The sequence below is a fragment of the Cynocephalus volans genome, chromosome 3 (assembly GCF_027409185.1).
Source record: "Cynocephalus volans isolate mCynVol1 chromosome 3, mCynVol1.pri, whole genome shotgun sequence".
Lineage (NCBI taxonomy): Eukaryota > Metazoa > Chordata > Mammalia > Dermoptera > Cynocephalidae > Cynocephalus > Cynocephalus volans.
In genome coordinates this window covers 64,306,464-64,322,858 of record NC_084462.1, presented here as the reverse complement: position 1 = coordinate 64,322,858, position 16,395 = coordinate 64,306,464, and the positions used below count along the sequence as shown (strand labels likewise).

At 43.9% G+C, this 16,395-nt stretch overlaps 1 protein-coding gene across 5 annotated transcripts in view; it reads left to right on the top strand.

Moving 5' to 3' along the window:
- PEAK1 (pseudopodium enriched atypical kinase 1) overlaps nt 1-15,081 on the top strand; it is a 303,272-nt gene extending 288,191 nt beyond the window's left edge. For all 5 annotated transcript variants that reach the window (XM_063089094.1, XM_063089092.1, XM_063089095.1 and 2 more), the window contains one exon: nt 7,912-15,081. In XM_063089094.1, coding sequence (XP_062945164.1) covers nt 7,912-9,075 — 1,164 coding nt within the window. In that variant the 3' untranslated portion in view covers nt 9,076-15,081. The remainder of the gene's footprint in view (nt 1-7,911) is intronic.
- Nucleotides 15,082-16,395: the final 1,314 nt, after the last annotated feature.

Here is a 16,395-nt window from a genome sequence, read left to right as displayed (position 1 = left end):
CAACAGTGGGGCTGCTTCCTTTCTTCCAGCTATACCAAAATCTTGTTAAAACCTTGTAATAAAGTAGAGATGAACTGGGAGACCAGCATCTTTTATTGCATTTTTTGCTCTGGAGTCTCTGTTTATCTCATTTGGGTGGATGCTGAGAAAGCAAGACACTAAATGAAAAAGGATTAACAGGAATAACTGTGATTGGTAAGAATTTACAACTAGTTCAGACTATATACACAGGCAATTAATTACTGGCTTAGTGGTAAGAAAAAAACTGGAGGGTAAACCACTTCCACTTTCATAATTTATATGCCCAACATTGAAACTTTACAGAAAGTGATTGATTAACAGCCTACTCATAGCCATCCTAGGTTAGTGTTCATTTCAGGACTCAGTGCACACAGAAGTGCCTAAGAGTCTCAACTGGGAATTGGTTTAGAAAGTAGAAGTGTTGGGTGCTCATGTAAACCTGGAATCAAAATGAATTATCTAATGGAAGAAGGGAGCATTAGCTTTAATCAATGAGGTGAAAGGACATAGTTGAGAATTACAAATTGGGATTCAAATTAATTGAATTCCTAATCTGGGCCCTCAGCTCATTATTGAACTGCTCTGTGCCTCAGTTTCTCTAGTGTGAACATCCTGAGCATCATTCTGTCAGCCTAAATTACTGAGTAAAGAACACAAGTGATTTTCTTTCGATCCACATGCCAAGCGGGAAAGTGAAAAGATTTGATGAGTATAAATAAAATGGTAAAATATTATATAGTTACCTTCTTGAATTGCAGCAATTCAAGCTGTCAATTCCCTGGACTACCTGACAGATCTCATAGCAGATTCCTACAGCATGGTGTCCCAAATAGTTTGGGCCCAGACAGCATTTTATATATTAAACACTTAATCCATTTTAAATATAGTTGTAACAGCATTGAGTGTGTGTGGGTCTTAGCTCTGTAGCAGCAAGTAAAGCGATATTCCTCCTAGGCAGATCAAGGAATTGAGGTCAGTTAGTCATCAGCCTGTATCCTTAGAGTTAGGTTGTACCAAATACCAGGTATCAATTCAGTAGTTGCAGGTTTTCAGTCTGTCCTCTCCCATCTGCAGTTGTCCTTTGTGAAATGTGACAAAATAGCACAGATGGTATAATGTGTGTGATCTTCAATGTTTCTCATTTTTGTCCTTCGCGGTTCATTCTCTGTGATCTCCATCTCACTTAAGGTTCACTGAGGTCCTCATAGTGTGAGATGGAAATTAAATTCCCTGATGATAAAGTGGAAGTAGACTGAAGGCACACTTGGCCTGAAATAGAAAAGTAAAAGTTGACGTAGGATAAAGAGGCCTGTATTTTGCAATTATTGCTTTCTTTGGGGAAAAGGAGAGAAAATTGAATGGAATGACAAAGAGCCATGTCGTTTTGTGTAGTTTTGTGCAGTGCAAAATCAGTGAGCCTTGAGGGCAACTGGGAATTAGCAGACAGCCATCATTGATCAGATTTTATTCATTTGCATAGTTAGATCATTCATGAGTGTTTATTATTCAGATTTGTCTGCCCCTGCCCCCTCCCCATCACCTCGCCAGTTTCCATCTGTTTCATAAAAGCTGTTCATTTATTCTAGCTGCTCTGAGTAAACAAACCCTATGGCCACAGTGGATCAGATGTATCCTCTTCTTAGTATTTTGTACAGACATACTGAACATGTACTATGTGCCTTGCTCTGTGCTAGGTCCTAAAGATACAAGTATCTTCTCTTAAGATAGACAAAAAATATAACTGTAATAATAGAGATGTATAAGATATAGAAGTAACAGGAAAAGGGGATAATAAGGTATTTACCACTTTCTCTCTCTGACACAAGTAACACCTGAGAAGGGCTTTGAAAAAATATGTAGGAATCCCTGAGGCAGATGAGGGGTGAAGAGGGGGCCCCAAACAGAACACCTTGAGGGTACAATTGGGGAGCTGGCTGCAGATAGTTTAGTATAGTAAGAGCAAGTGAAAAAAAAATGGTGAGAAACAAGACTGGAAAGGGAGACGAGGCCAGAACTTTATCTTGTGAGGATAAAGGGGAGTCTCTAAGAAGTTTAAATAGGCAAGTGATATCAAATTTTTTTTTTTTTTTTGGAAGATGGCTCTGTGACCATGTGGAAGGTATATTTGAGGGGAATCATGAGAAGTGGGGAAACCAGTTGGAAAGCTTTTGTGGTAGTTCAGGCAAGTGATGGTAGTACAGTAGAGATGGAGAAAAGGATAATTTGAAAATTATTTATGACAAATCAACCAATTTACAGCTATTAAAAAGCAATGACAATCAAGCTGGGGCTGCTAGAGCTTAGGAGAAGAGAAGGAGAGACCTACAGAGTTCAAGAAGGCAGGAGAAGCCACAAAGAGAGAGAGAAAGAATTGCTCCCATCATTTCAAGCTCTGGCCTCTTCAAGCCTGGAGCTCGGGAGCACACACAGCAAGAGCTGGCAAAAGCCATACCCGTCATATGAAGTTGCTTGGAGGTGGCAGGGGAGAAGAGGGCCTTGGTGGCTTCCAGGCCAGCAAAACCACTAACAGTATTCCTGTGGATCCGCATAGGACCGAGGAGCCACAGACAACAGAAAAAAGGAGCCACTCAGAGGCTGGTGAGTCATTGCAAGGGACCGGTCCACAGCCCATCCCATGGGAAGTGTTTGAAGCACAGGTGGTAGGGGAGATGGGCCTACTGGGGGAATGTTGGGGCACAGCATAGACAGCTGATCTGCCCTCCAGTCAGCACAGGACCACTCAGTGGAGTCTAGTCAGGAATATAGAACTGCAGGGGATGCAGTTTGCTGAAAAGACTTAGGCCCAGACCAGAGTTTCCACACAACCCAGGTGTACCAGACCTCACAAGACCCAGGAGTACATACAAGGTCAACAGTTAAAACCTGAGCTGCCCTAAAAGCCTTCCCTAGGGAATCAGCAGCAATGAAGCAATTTAGCTTAGCTCAATTTCAGGGCTCAAGTGCTGGTCCCCACAGGAAGTTCCTCCATTTTAGAAGTAAGCAAAGGACAACTAATTCCAGTGCAGAGTTTAAGTGGTGGGAATGGCAAATAATCCAACACAGAACTGAAAGAAAAAACAAAATACCCACAGATCAGAGACAAAGTTTGATATTAACTAGTAAAGGTCTAACACCACCAAAGAACCCCTATAAAACCTAGAAGGACTGGAAGCCCACTGGGCTTCCAAGCCAGGGATGGGGGAGGGCTGAGGGCCTCAGCCACGCTCTCCTGACTTCTGTAACCAGCCCGGTGACAACCACCAAGCCACCACAGGAAACACTCCAGGTCCCCAGCTGGGGCGGTGGGGGTGCCAAGGACCTCAGCCATACCCTCCCAACATCCACAAACAGCCTAGCAACAACCACAAGCCACCAGTGGAAGTGCCCCAGGCTCTGAAACCTGGTGGCAGGGGGCCAAGGGCTTCAGCCACGCCCTCCAGACATCTGCACCAGCCCAGTGACGACCACCGAGCCACCACAGGAAGCACCCTGGGCTCCCAAGCTGGAGCAATGGGGGGCTGAGGGCTTCAGCCACAGCCCCCTTACATCTGCATCCAGCCCAGCAACCATCAAGCCACCACTGGAAGCTCCCAGGTCTCCCCTGCCAGAATGAGGGGGGTGCCATGGGCCTCGATCACACTTCCCCTCCTTCCTCCTCTTTCCACCCTATTTCCCACCCTCTTCCTCTCTCTCCCTCCCCCTCTCCCCCAACTGCTCTTCAATGATGTCTTAGAATGGGGCAGGGACCAGGGGACGCTGAACCCAGTCACAACTAGGCAAGCTGCCACCACCACCCTGGGACCCCACCAGAGTCCTGAGGTATGGAGCCAGGGGAAGCTGAACCCAACTGCAACCAGGTAAAGAGCACACCAACAACACTATCTCCGTGTGGGTAGCCCACCACAGCCACCGTAATTGCCGTGGCTGCCACAGAAGTGGCTAGTCTCTGTAGCAGAAGTCACAGCCACTGTGTAGATGGCACACCAGACTGTCAACTGCATTGACACAAAGAGAGAAACCAGCGGAGACCAAAAAAAAAAAAAAAAGAAGAGGTCCTTTCTCTCCACCAAAGCACACTCCAGAGTAATAGAAGAAGCATGTGATTTATGATAATAGGGGAGGACTTACTGCTGTCTCAGTACTGGACAGATCATCTAGGCAACAAACGAACAAAGGAACAGTTAATCCATCAGATGGAGAGAACAAGTCTATGGTTATATTATTAGGTGTGTGTGGGGGGGGAGATTGGATTAGAGGCATAAAGAATAAGTATCATTTGTAACAATATGCCAATAAAAAATAAATTTAAAAAAATTTAGGAACAAAATTAATAGGAGTTGGTAATTAATTAGATGTAGGGAGCGAAGATGGAGGAGAAACCTAGAGTGAACTTGGTTTCTCATCCAGATGTTAGGATAGGTAACGGAGCTGTTCACCAAGAGAGGAAATACTGGGAGAGCAGGGAGTTTGGTGGGAAGAAGAGTTCAGGTTTGGTTATGTTGAGTGTAAGGAATCTATGGGATGGGACATACATGGGGAGAAATCAAGTAGTCCCTTGTCTAGAATGGCCTCATTGTATAGATGAGTCTAAAGCTCAGAGACAAGCATGGGTTACAAATGTAGATGTGGAAGTCAGCAGTATATGCCATGAGGGAGCTTGCTGAAGGGAGTGTGTCAGTGAAAAAAGGACAGAGAGCAGACCCTCCAAACACCAGCATTTCAAGGAACATTGGAGAAGTGTCAAGTGAAGAAGAAAAGGTAACACCACTCCAGCAATTGATTAATTCCATAGTCATGCCATTTAGTTTTGCCAAATATCCACCTTTTCCCCCTACCCACTACTTCATTGCCTTAAACTGAATATCTGTTGTTGAAGGGGCAGCAGGATGTGTGTTCTCTTTACAATGCCCCAGGCATTGTGGGCATTCTGAAAGGGTCAATAATGTTGGACACATAACGTTATCTTCTCTTTCCCAGCTGCTTTTAATGGAGTTTTACAGTCAAAGCCCCCCACAGTCTGCTTTCTAAAAGTTCCCTGTCTAGGTTATTATTACAAACATAAATGCTTTATAATGGCAAATTTGTTTCAAAGGTATGCAGAGTAGTTGCCATGAGTAACACAGAAAAATGAGCCCCTGAACTGAAATGAATATTTGGCATTAAACTTTTCAGGTTGTGCTTGAAGAACCATTGTCAAAGCTCTTTTTCCCTGCTAAGATGATTTGCCAGTGGTTAAAGCCCCCACCCCCACTATTTTTGAGAATCTGGTCAGATTGCTTCAGGATGCAGTGTCTTACAGATGGGAAGTGCTGAGGAGCCATCAAATATGTGTTTGAAATCTCAGTTGGTATGAATCAATATTTCTTCTCCCTCTCTGTCCTCCGTGATTAACCCTGATTAACCCTGACAAGCACCTGATTTCCCCTCAAGCCTGTTTTTGCAACAGTACATTATTCATGTTGGTACGTGTGTACCTACCAGCTGGCTGGCTGACCCTTTTGATGTCCCTTTGACTTCTTGGGAGAAGTAACTCAAGCAGGTGTGAGTGGTCAAGCAGGCAAGGGTCACTGACTGCCTAGTATGGGTTTCTCTTCCTGCTTGTGTTCTTCACATGAAGCATTCCCTTTGCATGAATTTGGCATTGCCACCTTCATAGAATCAAAAACTTGTCCAGAAAGAGGCCCTTTGGTGTATTTTACAAGGATATTCAACCTTCACTAGCCAGATTTTGTTCTCCTGCTGCTCAGTTTACAAGCAAATTACTCCTGGATATTGATATCGCAGCTCCCTCTAGTGTCACTGTGGCTCAGGCTCTTGTAGCATTTTTCCTCCCTTTCAAAAAATTTAGAAAGCACAGAATCTGCTGAAATTGGCAGCACTTTAAGTAGGTTTTCCCATACATAGCCAAAACACATATGATTTTTCTCCCATCGGAAAAGGGAATCTTACATGAAGATATGAGACCATTCCAGCTCATTTTATTCCTATTTGGGGTAGCCTATGAGTCTTGTGGAAGTCATTTTTCTTGGGCAGTGGAGTCTTTTTTGAGATTCCTCTGGTTCATGCCAGCTACCTTTTATAAGGAAGAAATGTGAATTCTTTTCAAGAAAGATAAATGAAAATGAGAGGCCAGGAAGAAGTTACTTTGATCCCTGGTAGAGAAAATACTAGGTAAGGAAAAAAGGAGGCCAGCGGGGATGTTGGGGGCTGGGCGGGGGTGGGTGGGAATGGTCAGGAAGAACCCTGTCCATTTGTTCTGGAAAGAGTGGCTTGTTTTCTGAAATAACTTTTAGACTAGACATTTATCACTTGAAGTCAGGTTTTTAAAAAAAACTAAAGGAGTCCAAGTTATTAATATTTGAAAATGACTGCTATGTGGTGTGTAGAATAATACAATACTCCACCTAAATTAACATCATTGCTGGCTCCATAATAAAGATTTATGAGATACCCATCATGTGAAATCCTATTATGGAAATCTCCATTGGTCTGTGTTTGGGTTGTAACTATTTTCATAATTATGAGCCAATTAAAATCCCTGGTATTTTTCCCCCTCTTTTATTCTCCAGACTTCTCCCTTTTCCTTTGCCCTTAAAACTAGAGTGACCCATTATTCGGTATCCTGTCTATGTATTATAACATGAAGAGATAAGGAAGTGCTGCCCACTCAGGTTGGCTATCTAGGCAGACCATTTTCCTTAGAGCATCCAAAATGGCATAACAATTTCTCATTTCTTTTTCTTTTAAATCACTTTGATCCTTTATCTCACATTGATCTGTGAAGCTAGACATAAGTTCGTGTTGTAGTATCCATGTTCTTATCTATTCACAAAGCTCTGGAGAACCTTCTAAAAACGTGTGTTTGTGTCTGTGTGTGTCTTGATACAATTAGAATAGTAGTCACAATTAGAATATCTTCTCTGCTTCTAGCGTTAAACTGCAAGGTGGCAAGTTTCTTTCAGTGTGACTTGGCATAGTGAAAACTATAGACTTAGCCAAACTATTCTCTCTCCTAGCCTTAGGTTGTCTTATCTTGGATCAGAACATACTGCTGGTTTTGGCTTGTTTGTCAGGCCTGACCCTGGCGTGGAGGTGCTGATCAAACCCATGGTCAGAAAGCCTCACTACTGTGGCAAGTGGCTCTCAGGACTCAAAAGAAAAATGTACTTTTCTGTCTTGTTCTCTTTGTTCAAAAAAAATGAGGATTCTATAAGATTGCATCACTTTTAGCATTTGCAAGTTGTTAATTGTTTTGGTCATTATCTCCTACCGTGCCAGTCAACCATGAGTACCTGAGCTGTGACCATCACAATGACATTCATTAAAAAGTTAGGAAAACCCAGTTTACCTGGCCAATTGTATGGCACTCTCCTGACCAATGAAAAGTTGACACAAAAGGAGATGAGTGATGAAATAAGGTATTCTGACCTCCTTTGTGAACCATTTATTGGCCTGCTGTGTAAGTGAGGGCTGTAAACTTCTATAGAAAGTAGGTGAAAATTTCTTTTTTTGTTGTCGTTCTGTTTTCTCAATGAGGTGCAGGGTAGAGTGGAAAGAGCGAGCTTTGACGTTAGACTGACATAGGTTTGCACACTGCTAGGCCTGAGCTTTTTTTCTTATTTTGATTCTTAGATCCCCAGCCTACTTTGACAGGTTAGTGTGAAGACTAGAGATGGTACGCATAAAGTGCTAAGCACAGCCTGGCATGTAGACAGCCATGGGAAATAGTTAATACCGTTATTACTGTCACTCAGCCAGGGGCTACCAAGACCCTTTCTGAAGACCATTTGTTCCTAACCAGTCACCTTCCATTGAATCCTCCTTGATACATCATAAGCCTGGCCATGAAAGTGTGAGTTTTAAATTGTCTTATTTGCTTTCTTCTTTCAGATCTGTAAGAGTAAAGCTAAAGAATCTCAGCAATATTATCACAGCTTGGCTGTCCGGCAGAGTCTGGCTGTTCATTTTAACATCCAGCAGGACTGTGGTCATTTCCTTGCTGAAGTCCCTAGCCGTCTGCTTCCCTGGGAGGATCTGGATGCCCCTGGAAAGGAAGAGGATGAAATGCAAGAGAGTGAAGAAGAGGCAAAAGGAGAAACTGATGGGAAAAACCCAGAGCCCTGCTCTGAAACAGAGTCATCCCAGACAGAGAGCCAGGGAATCATGAGCAGAAAGCAGAGAAGCCATGTTGTGGTCATCACCAGAGAGGTTCCCTATCTCACTGTGGCCGATTTTGTGCGAGATTCTCTGGCCCAGCATGGGAAAAGCCCTGATTTGTATGAGAGGCAAGTGTGTCTGCTACTCTTACAGCTGTGCTCTGGCCTTGAGCACCTAAAACCCTACCATGTCACTCACTGCGATTTACGCCTGGAGAACCTGCTGCTTGTCCACTACCAGCCTGGGGGAACCGCCCAGGGCCTTGGGCCTTCAGAACCCAGCCCCACCTCATCTTGTCCCACGAGGCTTATAGTGAGCAACTTCTCTCAAGCCAAGCAGAAGAGCCACCTGGTGGACCCTGAGATCCTCAGGGACCAGTCCCGCCTTGCTCCAGAAATCATAACAGCTACTCAGTATAAAAAGTGTGATGAATTCCAGACAGGCATCCTCATCTATGAGATGCTGCACCTGCCCAACCCCTTCGATGAGAACCCAGAGCTGAAAGAGAAGGAATACACGCGAGCAGACCTGCCTCGCATCCCACTCCGCTCCCCCTACTCCCGGGGTCTGCAGCAGCTGGCCAGCTGCCTCCTGAATCCCAACCCTTCGGAGCGGATCCTCATTTCAGATGCCAAAGGCATCCTCCAGTGTCTGCTCTGGGGCCCCCGGGAAGATCTCTTCCAGACTTTTACTGCCTCCCCTACCCTAGTGCAGAGGAATGCTCTGCTTCAGAACTGGCTAGACATCAAGCGGACACTGCTGATGATCAAGTTTGCCGAGAAGTCCCTGGACAGGGAGGGTGGAGTCAGCCTTGAGGACTGGCTTTGTGCTCAGTATTTGGCTTTTGCTACTACGGACTCCCTCAGTTGTATTGTGAAAATCCTGCACCACCGTTAATGTGTCCTGGATGCTGCTTTTACTACATTTTCACCATTTTCATGTTGCCCATGCACTTTCCCTTCCTAGTACTCACACAGAATTCAAGGAAACGAGACAAACCTTCCGTCCCAGTCCATGAACAAATAGGTCCATTCAGAAAGATTATCCACAGCTGTAAGTCAAATGGGAAGCTGAGTCTGTCCTAACTTTACAAAAATTCAACTGCACAAATGTATAGTTGTCTTCCTCTGGAATACCTGCCATCCTAATTTCAAATGCAGGTAAAAAGTGAAAATGCACATCCTTGAAGGGATAGCTCCTTTGGAATGAACTCGGTGAACTATATCCAGTTCCTCCATACTTGTGAATATCATCTGTCTTTTTAGCACCAAGTATTTATTCTCACTAGCAATAGACAGATTTAACCAATCTCTACCATCATCCAGTAAGCTTTTACAACAGACTCTTTCTTCCTTTAACGTATCAATAACCGACTGTTTTGCCAAGCAACTCCATCCTTTACATCAGCCCTGTTTTGGTTACTGGGGACTATATCCTTTGTTCCAGCAGATAGTAGAAAGAAAAGGAGAGATCGCATCCCTTGGGTCATAGACCCATTTTCATTTCTATTATCGATAAGTGTGTGCACTGCATGGAGGATGGCCCTAATAGTCTCCCCTCTGCTGCCACTGTCTGATTCTCCTTCACTTCTCCTCTGTCCCCACTTGTGAATGAATTGGGTTTATCAGCCACTTGTGGCCCAATACAGAGCTGACCCACGGTGGTGTCACCAGTGCCTCAGCAGGGTGGAGATAAGTTCAGAGCTTATAAACAGCTGGCAGGATATGAGGAGATGATTTTCTTGCATGTGCAATTCTCTAGGGGCCATCAGGGAACAGAATTTAAAGTACCATTCTTTGATTACTGTCAGAGCCGTCAGCGTTGGCAGCTAGGGCTGGCAGTGCCCAGATCATAGTTTTCCCCCGAGCAGTAATTGGCCAGCTCTCTTCTATCAATAGCCATTGTTAACTAGTCTATCAAATGCTGTAGACAACAGCCCTGAATGAATGGCTGTCGCTTGAGCTCTAAGATGTCCTTAGAGGATACAGCGAGGCTCGCTGTTGGGATGGCTAGAAGGCAGGGGGGAGAAGGCCACTGATGAGACTGCTGACATCCTCCTCAGAATGCTGACCTCTTCTAGAGAGACTGCTTCCCAGTGTGAGTGGCACGTTGCCCTTCTGACTCTTTCTAAAATGGCTGTGGAGAACAGCTCACAGGAATTTTTGATGCTGAGGTGGGTGACTGAGAGCTGTTCACCATGTGGAGCCTGTGCTCCTCTCCTATGGATATATGTGCAATTTTTGTATGTATTTTTTTAGCTGTATATTACAGTGTTTATGTTACAACTTCACCTGAAGCAAGATCTATAGAAACCCCCCACTTCTTCCCTTGGCACATGTTTGTGCTAAAAGACAAGCGTTCCTTCCACTGGTGTGCGTGTGAGTAGATGCGTGTGTGTATGCGTGCTCTTGTTTCATTCAAAACTGTGAGTATCTGTTTACTTCAACCTTGAAATCCCGAGTCACTCGAACAGTGTGATTGAGTGTGCACATGTGCCCACATATGCCCATGTGTGTGCACACGCAAGCTGGAAGTAGAGGCCAGGCCTGTGGGGGAACAACCTGTGACAGGGTTGACAGATATGTTCCCTGTACCTGCTAGTTGGTGAGGGAGCCCTGGGACCACTCATCCACTAGCACAGTTTTCTTAAAGCCAAGACTGCTTGTGCAGTATTACTTAGATAGCACATTAGTGGCCTTGGAAATTTCCAAACTTTTAACGTTTTTAACAGCCTTTCATGTGATTCACTTATATCAAAGATATATATATCTAAGATATATATATATCAGAGGATCAAGAAAGGAGAAGAATGTATTTTATTATGCTCTTATTTTATTTTTAAGAGAATGGATATGTGAGGCTCCACATGGAGGATGTCCTTGTCCTCCTGGTCATCAGTTCAGGACTCCCAGGAAAGAGGGCTGGTTGGCCCACAAAGAGTGTTGCCTCCTCTAGCCACAGTGCAGGGCTCTGCCCCTAGGAATGGCCATGGAATGGGCATGCCGCTGCAGGCCAGCAGTTCATTCTCTCTCAGTGCCCTGGCATGGCTGTGCCTTGCCTGGCAGGCTGGTGTTTGGGTCATCTTAGCACAGCCCATGTGCACATAACTCCTTGCCTAATTATGCACTGAAGTGACAGCACACAGACCACTGACCATGTCAGCCAGCACATTCCCTTAAACTCCCCCCTAATGGTTTGCATATTGAGACATACCTTCTCAATGTTGCTCTCATGGTGCCTTGTCCATGTAAATTTGAATGTTGACTATTTAATGAGGTTACATATTTAATGCAGAGTGTTCCCTGGTCCCTCTATTTGTTATGTCTCTAAGTATCTTTTTGGGTTTTTTTGCTGTTATGACTTGGATCCAGTCTTCATTTTAACCCTATAGAAGAATAAGCCTGGACACTTCCACTATCATTATCATATAGCACTGGTAAACCAAGTGCCTCTTCACATCAGATGTGTTTAGTACTGTTTTTATTATTCAAATTTGTTTAAGGCACAAGATGAATGCAAACTAGTCAGAGAAAGGCCTCGGACTTCCCAGAGACAGGTGGCTAGATTAATTTTTCTCTGGATGATGGCCAAAGAATGTGAGGTGGGGAGGGAAGAGGGTGTTACAGGTTAGAGAAGAATAGAGAAAAGAACTATATTTCTAGACAAGAAGTACTACATCAGATAGTCTTCAGAATATTTTTCCAAAATAGTGAAATTCAGTCAGTCTAACATTATCACAGATATTTTACATTTCCATTTTAATTGTGGTAGGGGGACTGGCCAGTTAGCTCAGTTGGTTAGTGTGGTGTTAATAACACCAAGGGTTTGGATCCCCGTACTGGCCAGCTGCCAAAAGAACAAACAAACTTTAATTGTGATGGGAACTTTGAATTTATTCTTCAACTGGAAAGAAATCTACCCTCTGTAGATACAGATACACACACACACACACACACACACACACACACACACACACATTATATATATATATGTATATAAAATTGGGATTATGACTAGTATAGCACTTTAAGTTTTCTCAAGTAACATCAAGTTATTGTCTTTAATACTGATTGGAAATTTTTTTCTTTTTTGTTCAACTCTATACTATAGATTCTTCCATTTATATTGAGAGTTTGAACAATTAAGCCCCTACTGGAACTTTTCCTTAAATCACACGAGCACGAACCATCTCTCTGACAGATTAGGGTGCTGGAGAAACAGGACAGTGGCTAGAGTAGCCAAGAGCAAGACTAAATGTATAGCAGAGTGCCTTGTTAAAGTGGTCACCTAGTCTTGGAAGGAGGGGAATTGGTGGATATTCCACAAAGAGGACTCAGACTACAAGAAGACTCCCATGCTGTCTGAGGAGAGCCCTCTGGTATGCATGCACTAGTATGATGCTAATTCATGAAGAATAACAGCAGGATGAGAAAAAGAGCAATTGTAACCCGTGGAGCAACATGAGAATCATGAGTGAGGTCTACCAACCAGTAGGCGGAGTTAGAATTGGAAGCCAGGAGTATGGCAATGAGTTTCAAGATTTGGCCTTTGGAGGGGGCCGGCCCGTGGCTCACTCGGGAGAGTGTGGTGCTGATAACACCAAGGCCACGGGTTCGGATCCCATATAGGGATGGCCGGTTCGCTCACTGGCTGAGCGTGGTGCTGACAACACCAATCCGAGGGTTAAGATCCCCTTACCGGTCATCTTTTAGAAAAAAAATAAAGAGAGAGATTTGCCCTTTGGAGATGAACTGGGTGAGCTATAGAGGGGAGCACAAGGACCCATAACAACTAACCTAATGATAACCCATAAAACCAAATATGTTTTACCTTTGAGGGGACAAAGATAAAACATATTTGTTAGGATTTTATGAGTCAGAGTAGCTTCCCCATTGTCAGATGAAGTGGGAGCCAGCTTTGCTTCCAAACTTAGAATAAGTTTGTGCACACGGAAAACTCTAAGCCAAGAGATTTAAACCTCTAGAAATATTAATGATATTTCTGGGAGTAAAACTACCTAAAATTGCATTTTAAAGTTTCTAGTATTGTAGAGTTTCCATGAAATATCTTTGGGGCCCAGTAAATAGTAGAAGAATTCGACCCAGCTTCCCAAATTTGAGTTATGAATATTTTGGTGCTGAGAAGTAAACCTGACATTTAGTTTTGCTGGTAACAGGCAATTGGGATTTTCCCCTAGATTTTACCAGCAGTGATCTGAAAAAATACAGGCTAGCCTGAAAAATTGGGATGGGTTTAGTGTACTATCTTTCAAATGATTCTAGATGTATAAATACAGGATATTCATACTTGGAGAGGGAGTGAGAGGAATTTGACTCCCAGAGCCAACTAACTATAGCATGTTTTCATTCCCCTCACTAGTTGATAAGGATTAAGAATTCTGGTCCAGCCTAATGAGTGAACAGGATGGCTGCCCATGAAACCAGGTTATTAGTTTTACCTCATTGAAGCTCATATTCTCAAAGGCCCAAAGTGCTGCACCAAGACAGATCCAAGTGCTGCTCTTGCTGAAGTGTGCACTGAAGTCCAGCTGTCCGCGCTTACAGCAGCGCCAAAAGTAGGGATTCCACATACCAAAAACGATGCCATTAGGGAAGCCAGAGAGCTGCAATGCAAGATCCTAGGTAGAGACTATACCAAAGAAATCAAACCTTTCTCATGCTTCTAGGATGGTGAGGGGGAGCTGTGGCAAATGCCATGGGAGGGGAATTCACATACATTTCATGTCAGGGAATTCGGCTAATAAAATCTATCCTCAAAAAGGCAACTTTTAAAAAGGGCCATTTTGTAAATTAAAAGAAAAAAGATGATGATGAAGAAAGCCCTGGGCAAGATATAAAGTTCCCCAGCGTTTAATGAGAAGGAACTCTTCTATCTCCCCTTGACATGACTGTGGCTGTTGCCCAAATCTCAGCTTGGGAACATCCACATGATACTGAGCGCTGAGGAAATTTTTAAAGAGATATATTTGTTTGTTTAAAGAACTCTTGGGAAATTTCTTAACAAATTGTAATCATTTTTATGAGCCTTCCTACAGAGGTGTTTACCATTTATCATCACCATCATTTAATATTTATAAGTACCCAGAATGTACAAGGTGCTATACAGCTGTTAAACACCCCCTCCCTGCAGCTGTATGAAATTAGAATAGATTTTTGCATCAGCCACTGCTAGAAGCTTTCCTTGTCTAGGTGGGCTGCGGGGGCCTGCATTCAGAACATCCCATTATGTGTTTCCCACTCCAGAGAGCCTCTGTTTATTCCAGCTTCTCACTTTTACCCGTCCTATTTGCCACTATGGTTTTCTTTAACGGAGAAAGTTTCAGGGACTCAAAAGAGGTCGGAAATTTTTTAACCTAGCAGAAAAATAGTCATATATTTTGCTATGAATATTATTGTAGTATAGAAAATCTACTTTGCCCATTAGTGTGTGGTTAGTGTGTACGTCTGCACTCATGATAACTTGAATGTTGAACTAGCCCTATGGCTTCAGCGTAGCATATTTGAAAGGTTAAACCACACTTCTTCAGAAAATTGTTCCAAATACTACTTGGTTATCCCTTTACCAGTTTTAAGGAGTGTTGTGTGTGAACACACTGGGTTGGGATTTTCCACTGATGACAGCAGGGCATTTTGGCATGAGAGAAAGGCAGAAGTGAGAAGTCATCCGTGGTGATTTGAATCATGACAGTCCTCTCTTTAATCCTCCATGATTCTGCCCACACTCTATTTGAAAATCTTTTTTCTCTTGCCCTTTCTGGAGCTTCATCTCTCTACTTACATATTTTAGAGTTGTATAAATCTATCAATGAAAGATCCCCTCTGACACCAGTGGTGCCATCCTTTGGTTTGCTGTGGTACTTTGCTGTGTACTCTGTGGCATCATGTTACTGTGTAAATAAATTCATTTTAATATACACTGAAAACCAGACAAGTGCTTGTCCTTTCAGCAACACTTCCACACTGACATCCTGGGGAAGATTTGGTGGCAGAAATGGTTATGTCTTGCCCCCCAGGGTAAATGCCCTGTGCATAAGGCAGGAAATGATGGCTTTCAGCCCCTCTGCTCTCTGCCCTCTGGATCCTCATCTCTTGCTGACATAAACTGTATTTTCTCTTCAGTCCTTCTCTAACCTGAGAAAAGTAGGCCTCAAAGAATGTGAAAGCCTTTGGCTTTCCCCAGATGGCCAAAGGCTGAGGTTTGCTGTGTGTGATCGCCCCCTGGTGACCAATCAACCACCAGCTTCCTGGGTTTGTGCTGCAAGTTTGAGAGGCTTGGTTAGCTGGCTCTGGTGGACCCTCTTTGAAAATCACAGAGCTATGCAGATGATCTGAGCAGGGGCAGGGCCTTGTACAACATCATCTACAGAATTCACATGTCTTTGGTCTTTTCCTTAAAGGACATAGTCACACGGGCCTCACAAAGGCAGACAAGCTAATGTGTGGACATTAGCAGCAAGGAGGCCGCCTGGCTTAAGAAGAGTCAGCAGTCAGCAGTGGTAGCAACAGCTGCCATGTCATTAGAGTGGATGAAAGTGCAAACATGTAGACTCTAAATTTAGACCAGATTTTGGAGCTCTAAACCCCTGGCAGCAGACACTCTCCAACCCAGTGGTTTTGCTTTTCTCCACTAGCAAGCACTCTGAAATTTGCAGACATTGTTTTCAAGGCATAGTTCAGAAAAGTGGCTGCCAGACTCGAGTTTTCTGTTGCTGAGGAGCAAAACCCACATGGGCGTGGGCTTAAAATCTCTCTGTGTATTGCCTGGGCCCAGGAGGAAGGGTCAGCAACAAAACCAACTAGACAATCCCCAGAGACACAGGCTCTGCCTGCTGCAGTTTTCCAGCTCACTTGCTGGAGAAGAGCCTAGAACTGCCCTTCCTAGTTGTGAGTACAACACACTGGCTTCTGGGGGGAAAGAACCCAAGAAGAGGTTCCAAAATCTGTACTAGTCAGGGTTCTCCAGAGAGACAGAACCACTAGGATATGTATATAAATGTATGTCAGGGGATTTTTTATGGTAATTGGCTCACACAATTGTGAAGGCCGAGGAGTCCCACGATAGGCCATCTGCAAACTGGATGCCAGTAACATGGCTCAGTCCAAGTCCAGAAGCCTCAGAACCAAGCTGACAGTGTGATTCTCAGTCCAAGGCCAAAGGCCTGAGAGCCTGGAGGTGCCATCGGTGTAAGTCCTGCAA